General features: G+C 40.1%; 1 protein-coding gene and 1 non-coding gene across 2 annotated transcripts in view; one reads left to right on the top strand and one right to left on the bottom strand.

Annotated features, from left to right (window-relative positions):
* Positions 1-2,076: 2,076 nt before the first annotated feature.
* The window catches only part of LOC136872180 (uncharacterized), a 421,215-nt gene continuing 398,971 nt past the window's right edge, over positions 2,077-24,320 (bottom strand). The window contains exons 6-7 of the mRNA XM_068227461.1: positions 7,498-7,720; positions 2,077-2,599 (exon numbers count right to left, since the gene is read on the bottom strand). Of these exons, the coding sequence (XP_068083562.1) occupies positions 2,293-2,599; positions 7,498-7,720 (530 nt within the window). The 3' untranslated portion in view covers positions 2,077-2,292. The remainder of the gene's footprint in view (positions 2,600-7,497; positions 7,721-24,320) is intronic.
* On the top strand, positions 21,769-21,845 carry TRNAL-CAA (transfer RNA leucine (anticodon CAA)). Its single transcript has one exon. It is a non-coding gene; the product is annotated as a tRNA-Leu (tRNA).

Here is a 24,320-nt window from a genome sequence, read left to right as displayed (position 1 = left end):
TCTGGAAGGCTGTAAATTTGTTGGAGAGAGGTGCTGTTGAATTGGGGGATTTCTGCCCTTGCCTATTTAATACCACTTTGAAATTGTATACTAGGGGCTTGAAGCCCAGAATTGTTAAAATTCTGAATCTTGAATTTTCCAATTTTTGAAATTGTCAGTAGGCTTAAAGATTAATAACAAAAAGACTAAAGAAATGCGCATAAACCATCGTAACAATTGCAACTTGACTCTAGATGGAATGGATATAGAAAGGGTAGAGGAATTTTGCTACTTAGGAAGCATGGTAAGCCAGGATGGAGGTGCTTTTGGAGATGTGGCGAGTCATATAAATAAAGCCAAAGGAGCTTTTGCACAGTTACGACCAATATGGAGATCCCCTCACATTCGTATAAAAACGAAGCTAAGGATATTCAACTCAAATGTTAAATCTGTGTTACTGTATGGAAGTGAGACCTGGAAAGTGACCAAAGACATTACCACAAGGTTACAGACTTTTATAAATCGGTGTTTGAGGTACATTATGAGAATATGTTGGCCAAAAACTATCTCAAACAAAGACCTTTGGGAGGCCACAAGTCAAAGTCCCATACAGGAACAGATAATGAGAAGAAAATGGAGATGGATTGGGCACACACTGAGAAGACCACAAGACTGTCAATATCGTTGCAAGTGGCTGCCCTGCTTTACGCGTGTATACAATCTTGAAATCTTACCTTATTAAAAACAGCTGGAAGTCTTGCCCTACCTGGGATATACAGGCACTGTATCTGGTAACCTCATTCTGGCTGATGCAAGCGAGTTCTGCCACTGTACTGTTTCTTATTTCATTTGTAATGTTCTTTTCAGTTCCTCCAACGTGTGAGGATTTGTTTGAAACACTTTTCTTTCACTTTACCCCACAAGTAAAAATTACACACTGTTAGATCTGGAGAACAAGAGAGAAATAGACCAGCAAACACTTCCGAGCTTGTAAGAAGGGAATCTTCTGCTGTATGAGTAGGGATTGAATCTTGTTGAAACCACCCACATGATTTTTCTTCTTCCGTTAACGGATGGAAGATCGGCGTCAAAATGTCATCTTGGGACCTTCTTGCATTTTTTGTCGTCTCGGAAAAAAAAGTCCAAGTCTTGCACTAACAGCACACCAAACACCAATCTTAAGGAGGGACATCATAAACACCATTAGGATTTTCTGCACACCAATAGTGAGAGTTATGGCTGTTCACATGACCATTAAGTTGAAACCAGAACTTTTACATACAAAAATACGGTGTTGCAATGTTGCATGTTAACAGCTGAGATTCAGACTGGCGACTGATGCTTGTGAGGTTGAACATGTGCAGACTACTTGCAACGTCAAGAACCAAGCGTGCACCTCTCATACTGCAGCTTACATATCACAGAGTAAAAACGCTGCTTCAACAGTCTTTGTTTATATGAAAGACCCTATATACTTCCTTTTTGGGGAAATGGAAAGTGACATTAATCGTCACTAATCAATAATCATGTAATTGGGTAAATGGTTAGCATGCTGGCCTTTGGTCAGAGGGGTCCCGGGTTCGATTCCTGGCAGGGTCAGAAATTTTAACCATCATTGGTTAACTTTGCTGGCATGGGGGCTGGGTGTATGCGTCATCTTCATCATCATTTCATCCTCATCACAATGTGCAGGTCGCCTACAGGAGTCAAATCAAAAGACCTGCACCTGGCAAGCCAAACTTGTCCTCGGACGCTCCCGGCACTAAAAGCCATACGCAATTTGATTTTCATCATGTAATATTAAAGCTATTTTCAAATGTCTACTAAGTTTTCCCACATCTATCTTCATCAATTCTTTGAATTTTAACAAAAGTTACAACACTTTAAAGTATTAGATAAGAGTAAGGTAGGAGTAACATTGCTGGGATAAGATAAGTAAAGTGAACAATGTTACTTGTATACATTTTTAATATTATATATAAATATAGAGAGAAAACTATGGCAGAGTTTCTGTGTAAATAGAGAAGGGAAAAATAGAAATGAAGAGAATCTCAGTAAGATCATGACACAGTAGAAATACAGATCAACAAGCAAGATATTATGTTTCATCCTTTATTTACCTTTCTTTTCTGTTGTTTTTATTTATGTTCAAAAATTAACACATTTACAAATATTACAAGATTTCCCCACATGGTAACAACACAGAAGGGAGATACAACAAATAATGTCATTTGTACAAACATATCACTCACTGGAAAATGTCTTGCATAAATAATACTGTACACTGTACATTATTGTAATACAGTGAATACATTAAATTTGCACATTTAATAGATCAGTGGATAACTCTAATTCCTGATAGTTTCTTATAAAATCTGCAAAAATATTTCTAGGTATTTTAATAGATGTTTCACTTTCCATGTCATTAGTTTCCATATTTTCATACTTTTCAGTCCATTCAATGAACTTAGAAGTAACAAAATCAACTTCAGAACATACTGTATCATAAAATATTCGAGCATTTACTTGGGTCTGTGCAGGAGATGCTAGGTAAATGTCACTATCCACTCGAAGTACGGCATACAGGCAGTGAACTAGCAAAAAAATCTGTGCAACATCCCTGAAAAATAAAAAGCCATACTAGAAAAAATTGTATCTGCCATATCATAAGGAATGGATGATATTTGATGATCATAAATAAAGAGTATGAAATGTTATGAATAATAGTTTAGGAAAGCTGTTTAAGAAAGCACTAAAATGGGCTCTATATTTCTCTGAAGATCCCAAAAGTTAGAGCAGTCAATTTTTCATTACTATCCCGAATACTCTTGTGCTCCACAAACTTTGAGCAAACATCCAATGTGAAGGATGTAAATACCTAACAAATTAATAAAGAAAGGATTTTCAAATTAGTAGTGAACCTACTAGCCTCTACAGTAAGATTTGCAATATAGAGCTGGTTCTGACATTTACTATTAAAGAAGCAGGTAACTTACCCGCCATGTAAAAGGTTATTTCTGATCAATCAATCAATCAATCAATCAATCAATCAATCAATCAATCAATCAATCAATCAATCAATCAATCAATCAATCAATCAATCAATCAATCAATCAATCAATCAATGTTGCTTAGGACTTGACCTTACCGTTATCAGAAACATTTTTTTTTCTCTCAAGACGCTGCCTTGTTTATGCAAAGTAAGGAAGAACTTAAAACTCCTGTCACATGGTTAAACAATGTAACAACAGACTTATAATTTCTCAGGTTTCTTGTACATACTGTTAATATATGAAGAGCAATTGAGATTATTTCCTTTAGTTCACATTTAAGTTATTTCCTGGAAGCCATCAGAACTATACTTGTATTGCAAGTGCTGATAGACTTGCCTTGTAAATATGTGTTGTAAATTTGTATCTGATTGAGACACAACATTATCTCAAACAATCTTAACTCACTGTCCCATATACACAAGTGTAGACAGCCATATGTGGTGGGGGACAGTGGAGAACGGACCATGCGGAGAGAGAAGGCAAGGAAAGACAGCCGCTGGCTGTTAGCACTGATGTCTAGTGGCATGTACTACTTAGGGCGTGCACCATAAAACTGGAGCTCCCATATCTTCCTTGAAAAATGCTTAGCAAAAAAATAGACCACCACCTACCTGTTTCAGCTTGAAAAGACTTTCATGAATACATAAAAATAAAATAAAAATTTGCCATCCGACTTCTTCCTGTCCCTCAAGAGTGCAATAAAGATGACTGGAGTGGCCTCAACTAACTCCAAGTATTATTTTATAGGTGTCTATATAATACATGTTCAAGAGTGCCTTTCATGGTATTTGATTATTAAATAATGTATATCTACTAATTTAAATGTGTTATGCATAATTGTATTCATCAATGACAGCTATAACATTTCATCTGAGTGGCCACCATGCACTGCACTGAATAAGCATCCTCATAACAGGTGCTGCCAGGATTCAAAACAGGGATGACCAGACTGGGAGTGTGGATAGAAGACTGCATCAGCCTACTGCTGATGAACAATTATTTTATAATACTGTACTTAATTCTTTGTTAACTCTCATGTCTGTCATTTGTTAGGGTATGTTTGTTTAGTTTATAAATAGTGATACATGCATGTACACTCATGTTCATAAAAAAACAGAACACCTTGAAAGACTAGAGATAGGAGGTTCATATTCACAGGACATGTTCGTTAGTATGTTCTGCAGAAACGATTAGCATTTCTGTCACCTAGGTTCAACATGTGTCCTGTTGCCTAGCAGGCACTGGGTCCTCCATGGGCACTGATAACTTGTTCCATGCTTGGTGGCCTCGACACATATAAGGCGCGAATGGTGTCCTGAGGTATTGCCATCTGTGTTGCATTCACCTGGTTCCACAGTTCATCTTTGGTTGTTGGAATTGGGTCACAGCGCCATACCCGTCGTTTCACCATTTCCCACACATTTTTGATTGGCGACAAATCCGGTGATCGGGTGGGCCAGGGCAACAGTCTGACATCCTGTGACAATAAGAAGGCATGTGTTTGTGCAGCAACATGTGGTTGTGCATTGTCCTGCTGAAATATGGCATCTGGGGTGTCGTGCAGAAAGGGTATGACTACGGGTTGCAGGATGTCATTTGTGTAGGTCAAACTGGTCACAGTGCCCTGCACACGCACCAACTGTGATTTTTGGTTGTACCCAATAGTACCCCACACCATTAGGCCTTGAGTTGGCGCTGTATGTCTTGTGCGAATGCAGTCAATGTGATGCCTTTCCCCTTGTCTGCGGCGAACAAAAATGTGGCCATAATTTTCAAACAAACACAACCTGGATTCGTCCAAAAACACTATCTGCTGCCATTCCTGTCCCCAGTGATGTTGTTCCATACACCATTGAAGTCTAGCATGTTTATGCATATTAGTCAAAGGTAGGCGGAGAAGTGGATGACGTGCCGGTAACCCAGACCGTAATAAACGGCGACGAACTGTTACTCCTGTTAGTGTACGATGTGTTACACTGTTCTCCTGGATGGATGCATCATGTTCTCTCATGCCAATAATGCGCCCTCTTTCAAACTCGCCCATTTGACGGTACGGTCTGTGAGGCATGCTGCATATCTGCTCAAGTCACACTGATCCATTACCTTAAGTCTATAACGACAACAAGAGCCACAGGACATTTTACCAGTCAGCGATGATGCGCCAAGATATCGAAGTGGACCTTGAACCTCAGGCCCAACATGATTCAAATGCTAATCATTTCTTCAGAACATATGTAACCGTCCAGGCTTCTCCAGCCCTACTAATTTAATATAATATCATTTTATGCGATATCATTTGATATCAAGTTTATCCGCCATCGGCAATTATTTGTAATAACATATTTATTCAACGTCAATCATTTGTAATCAAGGCTTTTTGGAATCATATTGTATATATGATAACATCGTTTTATTATTTAAATTATTATATTATGTAGGATAAGAATTCATTATGTTGTAAATACGGTCAATATGTTGAGACATAGTTGTTTTCATTTCATCTCATGTTTGTGTATACGGAGGGTTATTCTTGAAGCTTGGGATTTTGCGTTAGTCATGGGTTTATTTTATGACCAAGGCTAGCAAACAGCGACCCGTGCGCGAGGCTTGCAAGAGGGTTAGCTATATCTTCGCCACGCCTTCTGGACTTGTCGAGGAGGAAGAGAAGGGGAGTTGATGCTTCGATCTATCGAATCAGATACTTCGTTGTATATGAGTTTTGAGATTGAGCTGTTACCAAGAGTGGGGGTGAGCCCGGATATATACTGATTCTCAACACGAGAACAGAGCCTTAAGATCTTAGAACCTAACTAAGTACAACTTCTGCTGTGAAGCTAACAACCTTACAACCTAACTACGGAACTCCATCACTACTACTTCTACTGTGAACATCTACTTTGAATGACGTGATTTGATTTTTGAAACAGTGTGTGGTCGCTCCGCGACATAGTTATTTTTGTACAATGTGTTGTCGCTTCGGTTATGTTATCGGATCTACGAGAAACGAAACAAGCTTATGGCTTGTGTGATATTCAGTAAATATTCTGGACGAAGAACTATATTTAGTTCAAGTCTACGGAATTTTGGTACAAGTCTGTACCGTATAAATACTATAGCTCAGTTGGATTGAAATTTCTACTAATATGGAAAAATTCATATCTCTGAATTTTCTCCTCATACGATCAACGCTGATCAGTTTTTACAAGTATAGGGCCAATGTCTAATTTAAAGACTAGGCAAGTAGGGAGTGTTAGTCCAGATAGCCCGTACTATATCAGAGAAGGAAGGAAGGATGTCCATGCAGCAGAGTCTACATCGAGAAGAAGAGAACGAGTAACCACGGAAACCAGATGACGTCAATGAAAGCTGCAATTGGTGAGCTTCAATTAGATAAAGCAAGCAATAGTAAATTCAGTAAATTATAAATTCCTCCACGCTTTAAGGAAACTTTTCCGATTCATCTCATTTTTTTGTATAATAAATTCATTTGTATTTTATATTGTGTTAATTTTCTTTCTTAAGCGATACTTAATGGTTAATTATTTAAAATCCTACCCCTGTGATTTAAGTGTAAGTCTCTATGCTAGTAAATATAAATTTTGGTTTACAGTTTTATTTAAAACTGTAACCATGGTGCCCAAACATTACATAGAGAAATGGGGAACCATGGAATGTTAATTGTTTCTATTTGCGTGGCAATTTGCGGGCAAGCCACAAATAGTTTATTTAATATTCATGTGTCCCAAGATAATAACTTTCATCTCCTCAAGTGTTTTGACGAGAGGGAACAGTTACACATACTACTGCACATGTCCTTTGAATGTGAACTTCCTATCTCTAGTCTTTCAAGGTGTTCTGGTTTTTATGAACATGAGTGTATTTATGTGTATATATATTACAATCTGTTTTATGTTGCAACGACACAGTTAAGTCTTATGGCGATAATGGGTTATGAGAAGACTCGGAGTGGGAAGGAAGCAACCGAGGCCTTAATTAAGGTACAGCTCCAGCATTTACCTGGTGCAAAAATTTGAAACAACAAAAAACCATCTTCGGGCTGCTGACAGTATAGTTCGAACCCACTATCTCCTGAATGCAAGCTTATAGCTGCGTGACCCAAAACAGCACAGCCTTTTTCTTGGTGATTTATGTATAAATTGGTGTATTATTTGAGTATGTTCATTTAGTTTATCCTGGTATGGAAACTATATTTGTATATATTAATGTGTGATGATAAATAAATGATTCAATGATCAACCCATCCTTCTGATTTGCAGCAACACTGCAGAACTCCATCATAGGGGATTATTCATATGCATTAAATTCTGGACCTTCTTCAGTGCACATATGTCAAGTATTATGGGGACCTTGAATAAAGTGCCAGTGCTTAGCTTACAGTCTTGCCACTCAAGACCCAAATAGTGAGTCATCAAGGCAGTACAAAACCTGCTTATGTTTTACTCACCTTGCATAAATATCCACAGAGTAAGAGTTGTGTAAATTATTTTCTATCCATATCAACATGCCACCCAGCATTGGTCTGAGAGATTGCTTGTGGAACACACATCCCCAACGTAAGACTTCAAAACCCAATTCCAACTGCAAGATTTCCTGAAGTGCACAATGTACATTGTTTACAGCAAGAGTAACATGTTCTCCAGCAGCCATCACAGAGAGTAAATCTGCATCTGGAACAAGTACAAATTAAATAGATGACTAAGGAGAAAGAAATTATCACAATTTAAACTCGCATAAATTACATACGTACATACAAACGTCTTCATTATAGGCTGTTATGCCTTTCAGCGTTCAGTCTGCAAGTCTCTGTGAATTTACTAATTGCCACTACAATCCTCTGTAACTAGATCTGTGGCCTCGTTTAGTTCTATATCTCTTTCTTTAAATCCATCATTGGAAAATGAGTCTAACCATCGTCCTCTTGGTCTCCCTCTACCCCTCTTACCGTCCATAACAAAATAAATTATTTTCCTAGGTAACCTATCCTCCTCCATTCGCCTAACATGACCCCACCACTGAAGCCAATTTATGCGTACAGCTTCATCCATCAAGTTCATTCCTAACTTAGCCTTTATTTCCTCATTCCAAGTACCATCCTGCCATTGTTCCCACCTGTTTGTACCAGCAATCATTCTCACTACTTTCATGTCTGTTACTTCTAGCTTATGAATAAGATATCCCATGTCTACCCAGCTTTCACTCCCATAAAGCAAAGTTGGTCTGGAAACAGACCAATGTAAAGATAGTTTTGTCCGGGACCTGACTTCCTTCTTACAGAATACTGTTAATTGCAACTGCGAGCTCACTGCATTAGCTTGACTGCACCTTGGGTCAATCTCACTCACTATACTACCATCCTGAGAAAACACACATCCTAAATACTTGAAATTATCTACCTGTTCCAGCTTTGTATTCCCTATCTGACATTCAATTCTCTTGGATTTTTTACCTACTGACATCAATTTAGTCTTAGAAAGGCTAATTTTCACACCATACTTATCACATCTATTGTCAAGTTCCAAGACTACAGGCTTTTAACACAATCTGCCATTAAGACCAGGTCGTCAGAATAGGCCAGACTGCTTACTATCATGTATAAAAAAAGAAAGGGGAGCTCTTCATCAAAATATCTCCAATATGAGGGGTCCACCTTCTTGTTCAGCCCATCTCATTGCATACACTAATAGTTTATCTACTGGGCTGTGAGGATTAAAAATTATGTCGATATGGCTTTCATAATAGTTGTTCAAATGAAACATGGACTGGGCAACATACCTACACCACAACAATAGCATACTGATGACAATTCAGGAGAATCTACAGATAATCACCTCCACCATTCAGGCAGCTGTCTCAACAATGAACAAGTTTTGCCATGGCCTCCACAATAAAAGACACTGGTTCTTGATTGATCACTCTTCCATAGCATGAGGAACAGCCTGAACGGTGGTGAAGCGCTTACTCTTCAGGACTTTCTTTAGCAGCCCAAAGACATGAATGTCACATGGGCAGAATGTTAGCTGTAAGGTGAATGATCCATAACACCTCAGAGGAAACAACACTGAGTGTCCTTTGTTGTGTTGTGTCACGGATACGTTTTCCAAAACTGTTATAATCTCAAAACATTGCACGGCACGGCATAGCCTCCGAAATATTATCTGTATCTAATAGAAGCACAACAGACACTTGAAGTGTGCCTACATGATAATTTGAGAAATTATTCTGTATTATTATTGGTTCTGTTTCCTTATTGGTTGTTGCCCCTGCTGTTCCTTCCCCTTCTTTTCTCAAACATAGTCTTGGTGGCTGGCTGCGTCTAGGGTGCGTTCTCATTTTTGGATAATTAGTCAGACACTTCACTTGTCTTGTTAGGGGTTCCTTTTGAACCCAAGGCTGCTCGGCTGTGAGCATTAGAGTACCACAAGAAGTGAATTTCATAATTATTCCTTACTACCAACCTCAACAAGATAGAAGGTCTTAATGATTAGGTAACTCTACCTTTACAATTGTGCCCGTTCGCATCTCGAAGACCAACTACAAAATGGTGGCGTAGGAAGGTATGGCCCATGCGATCTACTAAGGCAATGAACTTCATATTCATGCAGCGTATAGGAGGCTATGTACGTCACGAAACGGATAATTTTCGAAGACACTGCAGAACAGTAGAGGCTCATTTTGAATTGTTTTTAAAAAAATATAGCAGCGGAAGGATTGTTTAAAAAAAATACTCAAAAAATAACATTCGTAGAAGCAAGACGCAGAAACGAGCGGAGCTACACGTTTGAAGAATATTCTTGGCTACTGTGGAGAATATTAACTATTTATAATCGGCGATAGCATACGATTAAATTATTCACCGGTGTATGCTAAGAAAAGAGGCGAAAAAATTATATAAATAAATAATTTTTGGTGATATATGATTGACTTGGATTAGTGAGGAGCCACTCTACGATCGAAGGAATAGGAATATCACCATTTTAAAATATTGATAACTTCATACGAGAAGATAGTAACTACCGTAGCAGTAAACCTAATAACTATTTACGGAGAAATTTTTCAGAGCAAAGAAAAACTTCGACGATTATTATAAATAATAGAAATATGGAATATAGCATGACTAATTACTGCGCAAATGGAATTCTCTTCGTTGTCTACAGATTCAAAATGATGACTGTCTGCTAAATTAACAAGATGGACTGAACTGGGGATATGCACCGTCGAGCCAGAGGACCAGCTGTGGATGATTGGACCGGCCAACCAGTGGACATGATGACGTGGATGAGCACCGGCCAGCCAAAAGACCGGACGATAAGGAGTGGACCGGCGAGCCATGTGACCAGCTGATGACCATGAACGTGCAATCCAACCAGAGATCCAGATCCGATCGGAGGGTCTAGCTGCAACCGAGGGATGGAACATCAACCAGACCAAACGTAGCAACTGACGAGCTAAGTCCATACATTTCTTTAGTAGAGTAGTTTCTTGTAATCTGCACCCTCAATCTAACTCGGCATGTGCTGAATATTTGGTGATATTTTTGAAGTATTTAAGAACGCGTGAGTAATATAAAGTGAAGTGTGAGATATCTAAGGCTTTAAGATTAGATGGAAGTGTAGAATTAGAATGCTTATATGACATATACAGGTTACCGCACTTGAATACTTACAGTGGAAACTAGTTTGGATAAAAGATAGAAGTGTTACTTGTGAAGACCTAGAAGCAATGAGTCTAATTTACTAGTGAAATTTCGATTAATCTCGCTTACCTGGATATAGATTACGTCGCGAAGTACCTGCGCGATACGATGATTATTGTCAAATTAAGTATTCCTTTCTTCATAGAAAGAGGGCATTGAACTCGTACTACTGTTGTTAAGATAAAGGTTATTAACGGTGTATTTATACAAGGCAATTCTAGAATATTTAGCATATAGTTTTGGGAGTAATGGCTATATGCATACGGCTATATGAAAGCCGGTGTTATGTTAAAGTGTCTTTGGAATAGTGTTGAAATGTGATTATTTATTGGAGTATATTGATGAATAGTTAAAGTATAGAGATTTGTTTATGTTCTACGGGAAGTGTGAGAATTGCCATTCGACGAGATAACGTTATATTAGAATTACAAGGTGAGTTTCTGTGCCATATTTGAAAGAATATGACAAGGAGAGAACATCGCGCAGATGACCATTTTAAGGTAAGATAGACATGTATTATGGTAGAATTGTGTATCGTGACAGTTATATTTATGTCTGACATTGGTAAATAACAGGTACTGTGAATAAGAGAGTACTTTAATGTACAGTTCACTAGACTCATGACTTAGTATACATCTAATATTTCGTGGTGCGGTGACGTTTCAGGATAATACGCAATAATTTCATTCTATACTATCCATACAAGTGGAGTAGCTCGGATACATATGAAATATTGAGAAATAGTAGAATGCTAGAGCACATTGAGCCATTAATAGAGGAGTGTGTGGATTGGAAACTACTTGAATAGTTAGTTAGATGTTTATTTCTTTTCATGCAATAACGATTTCGATTCGAGTATTTTAAATATGAAGAATATTATAATGGTTAGTTAGGAGCCATATGTCGTAGGCTTTAGGGTGGTATTGTCTTAGTCCGTAAGTTGGTTACTTGTGCGTACTCGAAATATGTGACCAAATAATCAGAGTTCAGATCTATGAATGATTATAATTTATGAATGGAAAGTTGGAGAACACTTTTACAATTTAATACTCACACAAGAGTATGTTTGGGAAATAATTACGTAAAAATATGAGCAGATTTGAATTTACAATCTAACTTTTTCCCATGTAATTTTATTACGTTTTCAAGTTAACGAATCATTCATTTTATCTCAGCATGACGACTTATATGTTGTGAGGATAATTTTAACAATTAACGGGACAGTATTTGCAATGTGTATTTTTATTTGATTCCATGATTGCTCAGTGATCTCGAATATAATTGGTGGAAATGAAATACTTTTTGGAACATGGCTACGAATATTGAGACATGTATTAATATGAATTTGAACATCAGTTATGAGAGAACGTAAACATTTTAAACTTTAATTATTTTATTTAATTTGAGCCAGCGCTGACTCTAGTCTTTCAATGATTAAATATTTCTCAATTAATACTATCCAGATTTCACTTTATCTAACACCGAACATTATTTTAGTCAATAAATAATCTTATATTTTTTTTTTCTTATTAAGTGACTGTGTTTTAATTTCTGTTCGGGTAACGTCTAGTTGTAAGTTAGTTAATAAGTTTCATAGAAATAAGCGATTGATTAGTTCTACAAACGAAAAGAGATCCCTTTGAAGTTACCGGTCACAGGTTCGTACTTGTGCGTGTAGATACTCCCGTGGTGCGTATTCCAGCGGACAAATTCTCATTCGAAACCACGTAAAATAATTATATATAAAATCTCAGATTTTATGAGCGGAAATTGGAATACCCTGAGAAGAAATCAAGAGCTACCGGGATAACTTGGCACTGACCGCTGCATGAGCGGGTGCACAATACTGTACAATATTATTCCTTTTTATTTTATTTAAAAAAACATGTTTTGTCTCTTTCATGTGAGACATCTTGAGCCTAATTATAATAAAAAAGACATGATATTCTTGGTAACACTAAAACAATGACTAATCCATAAATTTTTACGAGTCAAACTGACTCAGTTTATCATATGTGGACAACAGTTATAAAACAGTTCATGTTGTTAAAATATTTTGTGCCATTGAAACAAATTACTAAATGATAAAAGTTCCATTGAATATTGATCCTCAAAATAAAAATTCGATGTGATCACAATGTTCAAAAAGTAGAAATAATATCTCAAGTTTATGGATATTTGAGTGCATATGTATCTGGTTGAACAGGGCTTGTTTTTCTAGGTGGAATTTCCCAATATACTGGTTGTGCAGCTGGACAAATCATGTGGTCCATATATTGAGGGTATGTGAAATATTTTCTCTGCCCCGTTTTACTCTCTCTCTCTCTCTCGTCCAGCTGGCTTGTGTGTGGTGTTGTGTGGGACAGCGTTGGACTGTAAGTATATCGAATGAAAGGTTGGTACTTGTGACAGTGACTGGCCATATAAATGGGGTAAGTGCTTGTGATTTCTGTGTTGCTGTGTGTGACTGAGCTTGCAGCCCAGTATGCTCTTTTGATTGGTTTTATGTCAGAACAAAGGAAATAGGTGTCCGATTCGTTGGCTGAATGGCCAGTGTACTGGCCTTCGGATCAGAGGGTCCCGGGTTCGATTCCCGGCCAGGTCGAGGATTTTAACCTTCATTGGTTAATTCCAGTGGCCCGGGGGCTGGGTGTTTGTGCTGTCCTCAACATCCCTGCAACTCACACACCACACATAACACTATCCTCTACCACAATAACACGCAGTTACCTACACATGGCAGATGCTGCCCACCCTCATTGGAGGGTCTGCCTAACAAGGGCTGCACTCGGCTAGAAATAGCCACATGAAATTATGATTATAGGAAATAGGTTCAGCAGAACATTAAATTTATGCTGAATAGTATGTTCTACAGAATTAACTTTGTAATTAGTTGGAGAAGTATTTTTTTTTTTTTTTGCTATGGGCTTTACGTCGCACCGACACAGATAGGTCTTATGGCGACGATGGGATGGGAAAGGCCTAGGAGTTGGAAGGAAGCGGCCGTGGCCTTAATTAAGGTACAGCCCCAGCATTTGCCTGGTGTGAAAATGGGAAACCACGGAAAACCATTTTCAGGGCTGCCGATAGTGGGATTCGAACCTACTATCTCCCGGATGCAAGCTCACAGCCACGCGCCTCTACGCGCACGGCCAACTCGCCCGGTAGTTGGAGAAGTATGCTCCGGTTCAAGAATGTATGAGACATATTTGTTTTCTGAAGTCAATGGAGTTCCATTTGTTCTACTGCTGTCATGTGGCTCAGTAGTTTAATTTGTTTTGTAATGACATTTGCTCTTTGTAATGTTTTTTAGCTGAGTTCTTGTAAATATGCCTGTTGAATTATGGATGATAAACTGCCCTATGGTTGTACCATAGTTTTGATCCGCCTTTGCTTCCCCATTGGTTAGTTCCTTCCTATGGGCCTTATGCTAGTACCTTCTCAGTTGGCAGCATGTTGACATGCACTACCCATGGAGTACAAGCACAAACTTCATAACAATTTTCCCAGTCAAAGCACCTTCTTTGTACAAGAACTGAATCATGCCGCGTTTCATGCGTTTGGATGTAACCATTAAATACAAATGTTGCTTCAACTTTCTCCTCTATTTAGCAGAAGTGTCTCTTACACTGACTATCTTTTGAGCTGTTACAGGAAACAGATAGCCATGCAGTGCTGCCACCACTTTGTAGTGCCATCAGTTGTTTGTGGTGTAGCCAGGTTTATCTATGTTTCATTTGAACAACCCTTAGAGAACAAAACCATCCAGTATCATTCCTAGCACTATGATATGTTACAATTTTCAAACACATATACAGGCACTGACATAAGTGAAGCAATGTAAAGACTTACTTGACTTAATTGCTGTTGTTCCTTGTGGAACATAGGGCATCAACAAAGCATCTCCATCTGATCCTGTTGCCAGCCAACCTCTTCACCTCTCTCTGGGTCTTGCCTTCCTCCATTGCCTCCATGTGTACAGATCTTTGCCACATTTGTTTGGGCCTTCCTCTCCTCCTTTTATCCTGCGGATTCCAATCCAGTGCCTCTCTCTCAATGACTTTGTGCCCTTTTCTCAACGTATGCCCTATCCATTTCCATTTCCGTCACTTTATCCGTATGGCCATCTCGGTTTCACCCATCCTCATCCATAGTTCATGATTGGAGATTATTTCTGCCAGTAGATGTGTAGAGTATTCCTTAAACAGTGGTTGACAAAAGGTCTGCAACTTGGAGGTAATCACTTTAGTCACTTTCCAGGTCTTGGACCCATATAATAGAACAGCCTTGACATTACTTCGCAAAATGCGAAGTTTGGTCCTGATAGATATTTTGTTGTTCTTCCATACTGGATAGAGCTGAAACAAAGGCACCATTTGATTTTTGTATACGTTGAGAGACATCCTGTACTGCTGCTCCATCTTTGGTAACTATACTGCCCAAATAGGTGAAACTATCCACATCCTCTGTAGGTTCATCACTGAAGAAAAATGGGTCTAGTTTGTTGGTGTTAGTCCTTAGGGCTTTGGTCTTCTCTGAGTTGATCGTTAGTCCCACCTTCTTTCCTTCTTTTACCAAGTCTTCAATCTTTGATTGCATTTCACTATGTGGTTCAGACAGGAGACACACATCGTCAGCGAAGTCTAGGTCTTCCAACCCATTAGCCAATACCCACTGGATACCACGTTTCACATTTCACATTACGTTCTGCATTACCGCATCAATCACTACCAGGAACATGGTTGGTGACAGGATACAACCTTGATGTACTCCTGAATGTACAGATATAGGCTCAGATACACGGCCCTCATGAATGACTCTGCATGTATAAGAACGGTACGTTTCTTGAGTGAGGTTGATAATTTGTGATGGCACTCCATACCGCTTCACTTTCTTCTCTGTTGATCGAATCCAAAGCTTTTTCAAAGTCGATGCACACTGCATCACGGCGAGATGACCACTCAACACACTGTTCCAGAATTATCCTCAAGATATTTATTTGGTCTACACATGAGCGATTCGATCAAAACCCTGCCTGTCCCCGTTGGAGCCTCAAGTTGATATACTCGTTAATTCTGTTCAGCACAACCCTGGTGAAGACTTTGCTAGGGATTGAAAGAAGCGTAATGCCCCTCCAGTTGTTACAGTTTGATGTATCTCTCTTCTTTGGAAACTTCACCAGCAACCCACATCTCCAATCTATTGGCATTTCTCCATTAACCCATATCCTCTCAAATAGCGGCTGCAACATATTGGCAGTGGTATCCATATCAACCTTCATGACTTCTGCTGGAATATTGTCAACTCCTGCTGTCTTACTAATTTGTAACTCTCTCAATGCCTGCTTGATTTCCTCTACTGTTGGAATGCAGACTTTAATCCTTGGGTCAGGCTGGGTTTCTTCTTCTTCTTCTTTTTCTTCCTCCTCACCCCCGCATCTGCTTGCTCCTTTCCAGGAGTGGTTTAACACTGCAGAAAAATGTTCCTGCCATCGCTTCAGTTGATCCTCAGAGTTTGTTAGTAGGACACCATCTTTGTTTCTGACTGGACGGTTTTTCTGCATCTGTTTCCTTGCCAAAACTCTGGTGATGGTATAGAGTTCTCTAAGATTTCCCTTTCTGGCTGCCTCCTCTGCTTGTTGAGATAGGTCATCTATACATTTCCTTTGACCTCTCCTCGCACTTCTCTTTACTTCCTTATCCTTCGCAGCTTATCTGGATTGCAATTCTGCCTTCTTTGCTCGTGTCTTACATGCGTTCATTTCTTCCTTTATCTCTTTCCTTTGTCTGATAATTTCCCATGTCTGGTCAGTCCTCCAGTCTTTTTTCCTTCTGTCCTAAAAACCCAGAATATTTTCACTTACTTCAGTAAATACAGATCTAGTCTTCACCCATTTTTCCTCAATAGTTTCATCCTCCACCTCAGTGAGTGCTTGAAATCGATTCTTTAGTTCTATCCTGAAGGTTTCTATCACATTTATGTCATCCCTTAACTTTCCAACATCATATAGTTTCGTTGTCTGCTCTATCCTTCTCTTTTGTGCCTGGATCTTCATTCTAAAGGTAGCCACAACAAGATGGTGATCACTACCAATGTCCGCACCTCTCTTGTTCCTCACATCCAACAAGCACTTCTCTTGTTCCTCACATCCAACAAGCACTTCTCTTGTTCCTCACATCCAACAAGCACTTCTCTTGTTCCTCACATCCAACAAGCACTTCTCTTGTTCCTCACATCCAACAATGAACTCCTCCTTTGTCCAATAGCCACATGATCTATTTGGTTTTCTAACCTATGATCCGGTGATACCCGTGTCGACTTTATGGCAGTCTTTATGTGAAAATACAGTACCACCAATAACCAAATCGTGGCTTGCACAGAGGTTCACAAACAGCTGTCCATTCTCATTTCGTTCTCCTAAACCACGCCTTCCCATAATACGTTCAAGTCCTTTGTTGTCCTGTCCCACTTTTGCATTCAAGTCTCCTCCAACTAGTATGATATCCTTCCTTTTCTGTTTCTGAACCTACTATTAAGATGTCCGTAGAATGCCTGTTTGTCTTCCTCCTCCGCCGACTCCATAGGTGCATAGCATGCTATCAACACAACGTTTATAATATTGGTCTTAAAATATGCCACTATTATCCTCTCCGTCACTGAGTACCACTCCATAAGGCTTCTCTTGGCCTCCTTGTCCATCAATATACCCACACCTCTATAACTCACTCTGTCACCTAGCTATTTGCTTTACGTCGCACCAACACACAGATAGGTCTTACGGCAATGATGGGACAGGAAAGGCCTGGGAATGCGAAGGAAGCAGCCATGGCCTTAATTAAGGTACAGCCCCAGCATTTGCCTGGTGTGAAAATGGGAAACCACAGAAAACCATCTTCAGGGCTGCCGACAGTGGGATTCGAACCCACTATCTCCCAGATGTGAGCTCACAGCTGCGCGCCCCTAACCGCACGGCCAACTCGCCCAGTGCTCTGTCACCCTCGAGTCTTCCAGAGTATACAAATATAGCTCCATCATGGGTTGCCAATTCCCCAAAGTCACTCCATCTCACCTCACTCAAACCTAGGATGTTCAGGCCATAACTCTTTTTACATGCCACTGCCTGTCGTAGCTTTCCACTTTCCCGCAGAGTTCTCACATTCCATAACCCAACTTTTGTTAGCCTTTTCAAGCCAAAGGTCATCATCTCTGGATCAGTCCGGTTTCTCATTGTTGATGTTTCTGTAATAAGGTAATTCAAGGTTGTGTGAGTTATTGGCCCACAGCACCCGAGCTTGGTAGTGGGGCTGCCACCTATGCCTCCAACCCTGCTGTTTTCTGTTGGGGTAGTCACCCTTAGCCTTCGAAGACCCTTCTTCACCACAAGGCAGTGGTTTTCCTCTTTATTTTACCCCAAGAAGAAGGGTTGCCTCCTGCGCCAACTTTTCCGTACCAAAGGTCTCTTTCTCTGCCTCAGTTGCCATTAAGGACTTCACCAGAGGCCCATTAGCCGTTACTTTTCAGGGTTCCTGTAAGGCCTTCACAGCTACCGTAGCAGTCCTGGGGCACACAAGGTCCCCACTGTACTTCACCCTCACAGGCTATCCCCTACTTCATACTGTTGCCCGTCCCCCACGACGTGGATGAGGGGTTGGACTTATGGGGGATGAAACAATGTAAAAGTTTGAATACATTCATAGTTGCAGGATTTTCTTTTGTATGTCAGAATAATAAAACTACAACTTAAATGCTTCTATATGTAAAGTGTATATTTCTCCTTAATCTCATCAATATGAGTAAACTAATTGCACCAAAGCAAAGTAGCAGAAGAAAGGCTGACAGAATGAAGAAAGTTGTATATGCCACCATAAATACCAAGGAATTCTGTAAATATCTGGTGCCTTTCAGGAAGAGTAGAAAAAGGGAAACACACTTTTGGTACAGTCCCATCACAGTCAATAATTAGATGAAACATGTTACCTTCACTTGTACCTCTGTCAACAGCTCTGCATAATGTTCCTGAACACTCCATTCTTCACTGCAATCTTCAGGAAAGAACTATCAAAGTTCTTGCGGTAGAAATGGGAGATATATAAAGTGTGTTAAAATCATTCAAGACAATGTCTCATAGGTGTAGACAGGTTAAAAATGACAGTTACTTTAACATTATCCATGGGGAGATTACACATCATTGGAAGCAACAAGCTTATCAGTAAACTAGAGTCGTCGTCGGCTGCAGCTCGTATCCAAGTAAACATATTCTTCAGCATTTTATATGCAATGCTTTGTGAATATGTTTCATATGACTTAGTAGTCCAATCTTGGCATGAAACATATGTCCACACAAATCACATGGAATGGCGGGGGAAAGGGCAGGGCTGAGCTTGACGGAGCTTCCGTTCTTGTAGTTTAGCCTCTTCACGTCCACATCGTTCCTCTTCAAAGACAGTAACTGACGTAGAAACAGTGTCGCACCAAAGTGTATGATTCTCAGCAAGCGTATTGCAGGATTGAGTGTTAATTCTTGTGCCAGAGTTCACCATACAGGTGTTGATAAGGAAGCCTGGTATCACTCATACAACGGATGTGCTATCCATCTGAGATGATGGTCAATGATGGTACCCTCAATACTTATAGCACGCGCTTTCTCAAGAACTGCAAGGTTGGTGACACTGTCCTCCCATTTGCTATTGGCTTTACATTGCAGCGACACAGACTGGTCTTATGGCAACGATGGGACAGGAAAGGGCTAGGACTGGGAAGGAAGCGGCCGTGGTGTGAAAATGGGAAACCACGGAAAACCATCTTCAGGGCTGCCGACAGTGGGGTTTGAACCCACTATCTCCCGATTACTGGATACTGACCACACTTTAGCGACTGCAGCTATCGAGCTCGGTCGTGCTCTAGCTTTTTGATATCCAGATGGAAGAGGGGTCCAAATTTCACAACCGTAAAGCAATGTTGATATGACTATAGCATGGTAAACCATGATCTTTTTATGCAATGTAAGGTCCTTATTCATGAAGATATGACTGGATAAATATCCAAATGCTGAGTGGGCAGCATCAATTCTCCTATCCACATCTTGTGAGCAGTTGGCATTTGTTGAGAGGATACTTCCTAGATATAAAAAGTGGTCGCCCTGCTCCAGTGGGGTATCCGTAATGGAGATATTGAAAGCTCGGAGGCTCGACCCAGGTGCAGGCTGTGTGAGTACATTGGTTTACTGAACATTAATAGAGAGACTAAAACAATCACAAGCACTCTTGAAACAACTGACTGACTGTTTCAGCTCATCAGGTGTGAGAGCAGATATAGCAACATCATCTGCATATTGCAATTCCGTAAGGAGGTAATCTTAGTGAGCTTTTGGGAGTGAAGTCTAGCCAGATTGAACAGTTCCCCGTCAAAGCGATATACGACTTTTACACCTTGGTTGTCTGTAGATGTTCCATGTACCATGGTGACTAGGTAAAAAGTGTTGAAACAAGCATACATCCTTGTTACAATCGCTGAGTGATTGGAAATGGATCTTAGTTAATATTTTGATGAATGATTTGCCCATATGTGTTATCATGAACAGCCTTTACCAGTTCCTAAAAATGCTGTGGACAGCTAAAGTGTTTCAGTACTGTCAACATAGCCGGTCTCATTGGAGAATGACATTCGACCAATCAATAGCACATTGCCTTTGGCAAATGCAAATGTTCATCAATGAGCTTTTGTTTTTTAGCTGCTCACTGGGATTATAACTCTACCTCATTCAGGCATCTTAAAGCCATCCTTGAGCTGCCGGGAAAACAGATGGCCTGGCGTTGCTGCACAGCATTCATGAACGGGGTCGAATGGGTCTCAGCAATCAAGTGATCATCCTGCTACCAGTTTGAGATCTGCCACGAACCCGAGACAGCACATCAGCTTAAGTCTCCTGATTCTCGAAAAAGTTTATCCAATGCATCGCCATACTCTGTGGGATGCTGTGCATCATCCCGCCTCTGTTCCGGTTAGAGTTTCTTGTTCAACAAGAGCAACTACCCGCTCATGGATTTGAGGCCCTTGGTGAGCCATAGTTGCCGGTAGAATGACCTACCTGTGTGTAATGAGCATGGTGAGGGCATCCTGCAATCTGATTGGTTTGCCTGCTGTTGCTGCCAGCGGAGTGAAAAAACATCCCAAGAGGAATCAAACCAGCTACCTTCCCACTGCAAACTGAGTAATGGTGGTTATTGTTTTAAGGAAAAAATATTAAAGAGTTTCAAATGAATTACAAGTGTCCATGAAAGCACAATGAGGCCAGCAATTTCCACTTTTCATAAATAAGTTCCATAATCTATTTTCATTGGAATATCTATTGTGTTTCCAGTAGCTGATTGTCCTTGACTAACTCTGTATGAAGGCAGTATTTTAAATGTAAAGAAGTGAAGTGTTACCAAAAAAAAAAAAAAAGAACATTCTGTACATTTTATAGCCAAGAATCTGTTATAAAATACTTTCTTAGCAAAGTACATTACGAATTCCTTCTCTTTACTGTAGGACTTAACATACCACATTAAAGATGCTAGTCAGAGTTACAAAAATCATGCCATTCATCTATACACATTCAATAACCTCCTATAGTACCAAGAAGTAAGTAGTATTCAGTGACGTGCGGTGAACATGTTCATTATCCCACCAGAAAAATAATAATAATAATAATAATAATAAGAAGAAGAAGAAGAAGAAGAAGAAGAAGAAGAAGGATAAGACGAAGGAGAAGAAGAAATTAAGCAATCACAGCCCCATCATATTATCGGATCCCACTGGTGTCCGGCTGGCCATTTTTGTTCTGTACTTAACATCTCTTCAACACGTACTACATGTACGTAACACGACCTAATACGTTGAAAGTCTGTTTCGATTACAAATGAAAATTCAATATTCATTGACATGCTTCACAACGGGCGACTTAAACGCACTCTACAGTGTGCTAGCAGCAGTGCCAGACCTGTAGCTCAGATCCTTTCAAACAGAACAAAGATGGCCTAGGCCACCATAGCTCAATTGGTAGAGCAACCGACGCAAAATCGGGAGGTTGTGGGTTCGGATCCCACTGGTGTCCGGCTGGCCATTTTTGTTCTGTACTTAACATCTCTTCAACACGTACTACATGTACGTAACACGACCTAATACGTTGAAAGTCTGTTTCGATTACAATGCGGTCGTGAAAATTCAATATTCATTGACGTGCCCCACAACGGGCGACTTAAACGCACTCTACAGTGTGCTAGCAGCAGTGCCAGACCTGTAGCTCAGATCCTTTCAAACAGAACAAAGATGGCCTAGGCCACCATAGCTCAATTGGTAGAGCAACCGACGCGAAATCGGGAGGTTGTGGGTTCGGATCCCACTGGTGTCCGGCTGGCCATTTTTGTTTTTTAACTTAAAATCCTAATCTAAATGGCGTGAGCAAAAGTTAGCCAATATTTTACAGTTTCACTCGCTTACTGAGTGTAGGTACAGCGACGGCAGACGTGGGAAAGTATTCCTCATGACAGATAACACTCTTATGTTCATGAAGAATGCCATGGAACTCGTGAAAATTTCACCTATAACGCAACAACAACACTACAAAACTTCACAGTCCCTACCAAACCCATGGGTGCACAGCTACAAAATATAAAATTCTTGTACTTCGCGCTCGCCTCTGTTTTCATGTTGTGCAACCTAAATATTTTCCTGAGTGTATTGAAAAATTCCTCTACACATGCCATCAATGAATACTGTAATCCCAAAATCTTTATACATGCCAAAATCTAAAATTAAAATATATACAATTGATATCGTAAACTAGCCCTATTTATTTGTATTAGCAAGACGTTGTGCAAGTGGCTATACTGTTAATACACTGATATTTTTCTCGTAGTCGCTGAGCTTCAAGTGTTAACTATTACAATTAACATACCTCACCCAAACTAGCTGGTCTGTCGCCATAAGACGCTCTGTATCTTGAGGGTGGCCCACAGCCCTCACCCAGGCTTCAAGCGCATGCATCAACACAGCAACTTGAATGTCGCTGGGGTAGCCCTTTTTTGCACCGGCAAAGAAACCCAGCTCGCTGGAGAGAGCTGAACTGCTCTAGAGTGAGCGGTTTGTCGAGACAGCTGTACTTGTCTTGACTTAGCTGTTTGCAGTTTGATACAAAGTGTTCAAGGGAACAATAAGAAAATTTGAATACAAAATTCTTTGCCCCGGCAGTGCTGGGGTAGATGGGGTTCAGTGCACGCCACTGGTAGTATTACAGGGAAACATCTTACAAATAGTGAACATATTCAAGAAGCAGGTCTTCATCACTGTGGGTCATCATTATTTTTGGCTGAATGCATATCCAGTGCAGTAAGAATAAAATTTCTTACCATTCCAACCATCTGCTGAATAACTAACCCCATGGCACTACAGCCCTGAAGGGCCTTGGCCTACCAAGCGACTGCTGCTCAGCCCAAAAGCCTGTAGATTATGAGGTGCAGTGCGGTCAGCACAATAAATCCTCTCGGCAGAATTCTTGGCTTTCTAGACCAGAGGTAAAGAGAAACACAGAACCAGATGTGGAAGCCTGGTCAGAGGAGCCCCTATCACATGGACAAACACAAAAGCAGCAGTACAATCTATACCTAAGTGAATGCAGACAAGATCAAAACAGCAGGAGTACACACAGCCTGCAATGACTACACAAAGTGCTTAATGCAGTGTGGAAGGACAACAAGGTACATGCAGACTGAAAGAAGGGTATTATCTTTCTTCTGTCCAAGAAAAGGAATAGGCAAAAATCCACCAAATATAAGGTGTACCAGTCGGCACACAATTTAAGCCTTTCCCTTTAACATTTTTGGCCTGGGCAAAACGCCGTTGATCACTTGGGAATCTTAATCCTACTCTGTTTTCATTTTTTCTTTTTTTTCGGTACAACTTTGGCCACTAATTGTAACTGCCATCGTTTACATATGATGTGTCCTATTATTTATTTTCTGGTCCCATGACCTTGGAGTAATAGTCTAATGACGCGCCACCTGGAGAGCGAGTCCCTATGGCCCGCTGGCTATTCTATTCTTTGTTGCGCTACATCGTCTTACTGGCGTGAGATAGATTCTATTGTCGAGCTTCAAGATGGCTAGAAGGTTGGCGCGTGGGCTCTTCAACAGGGCCTCTTTTCATCGGGACAAGCCCGGATAAAATGTGAAGAATGTGGGGCTAAGGCCCAGAAGAGTTTTATTCTTTATGTTTTTTTAAAATTTCTACCATCTTGTGTGGATGCCCGTTTCTCTCCTTTACTTAATTCAAACTCTCCAAGTCCGTAAGTAATGAACAGCTCAAACTGACGCCATGGGTTAGCTTACTACTGATGCTGAAAGAATAAGTCTATTTACAAGCTATTTATTTTGGTCCATTCTACGGGAGTTGGTTTTCATCGTCTCAAAAAATTAGCTAAACTAGTGGATCTGTTCTAAGAGTTGCTTTTCGTGTTGAACTTCATCTGAAATGAACTTGGAAAAATTAATCAACATGGAAGAATTTACGGGCTATTGACTGTACTGCTTAAATCA

Source organism: Anabrus simplex, chromosome 4, assembly GCF_040414725.1.
Source record: "Anabrus simplex isolate iqAnaSimp1 chromosome 4, ASM4041472v1, whole genome shotgun sequence".
NCBI classification, from domain to species: Eukaryota; Metazoa; Arthropoda; class Insecta; order Orthoptera; family Tettigoniidae; genus Anabrus; species Anabrus simplex.
Note: the sequence above shows the minus strand (reverse complement) of the source record. Positions and strands in the feature narration are given on the sequence as shown.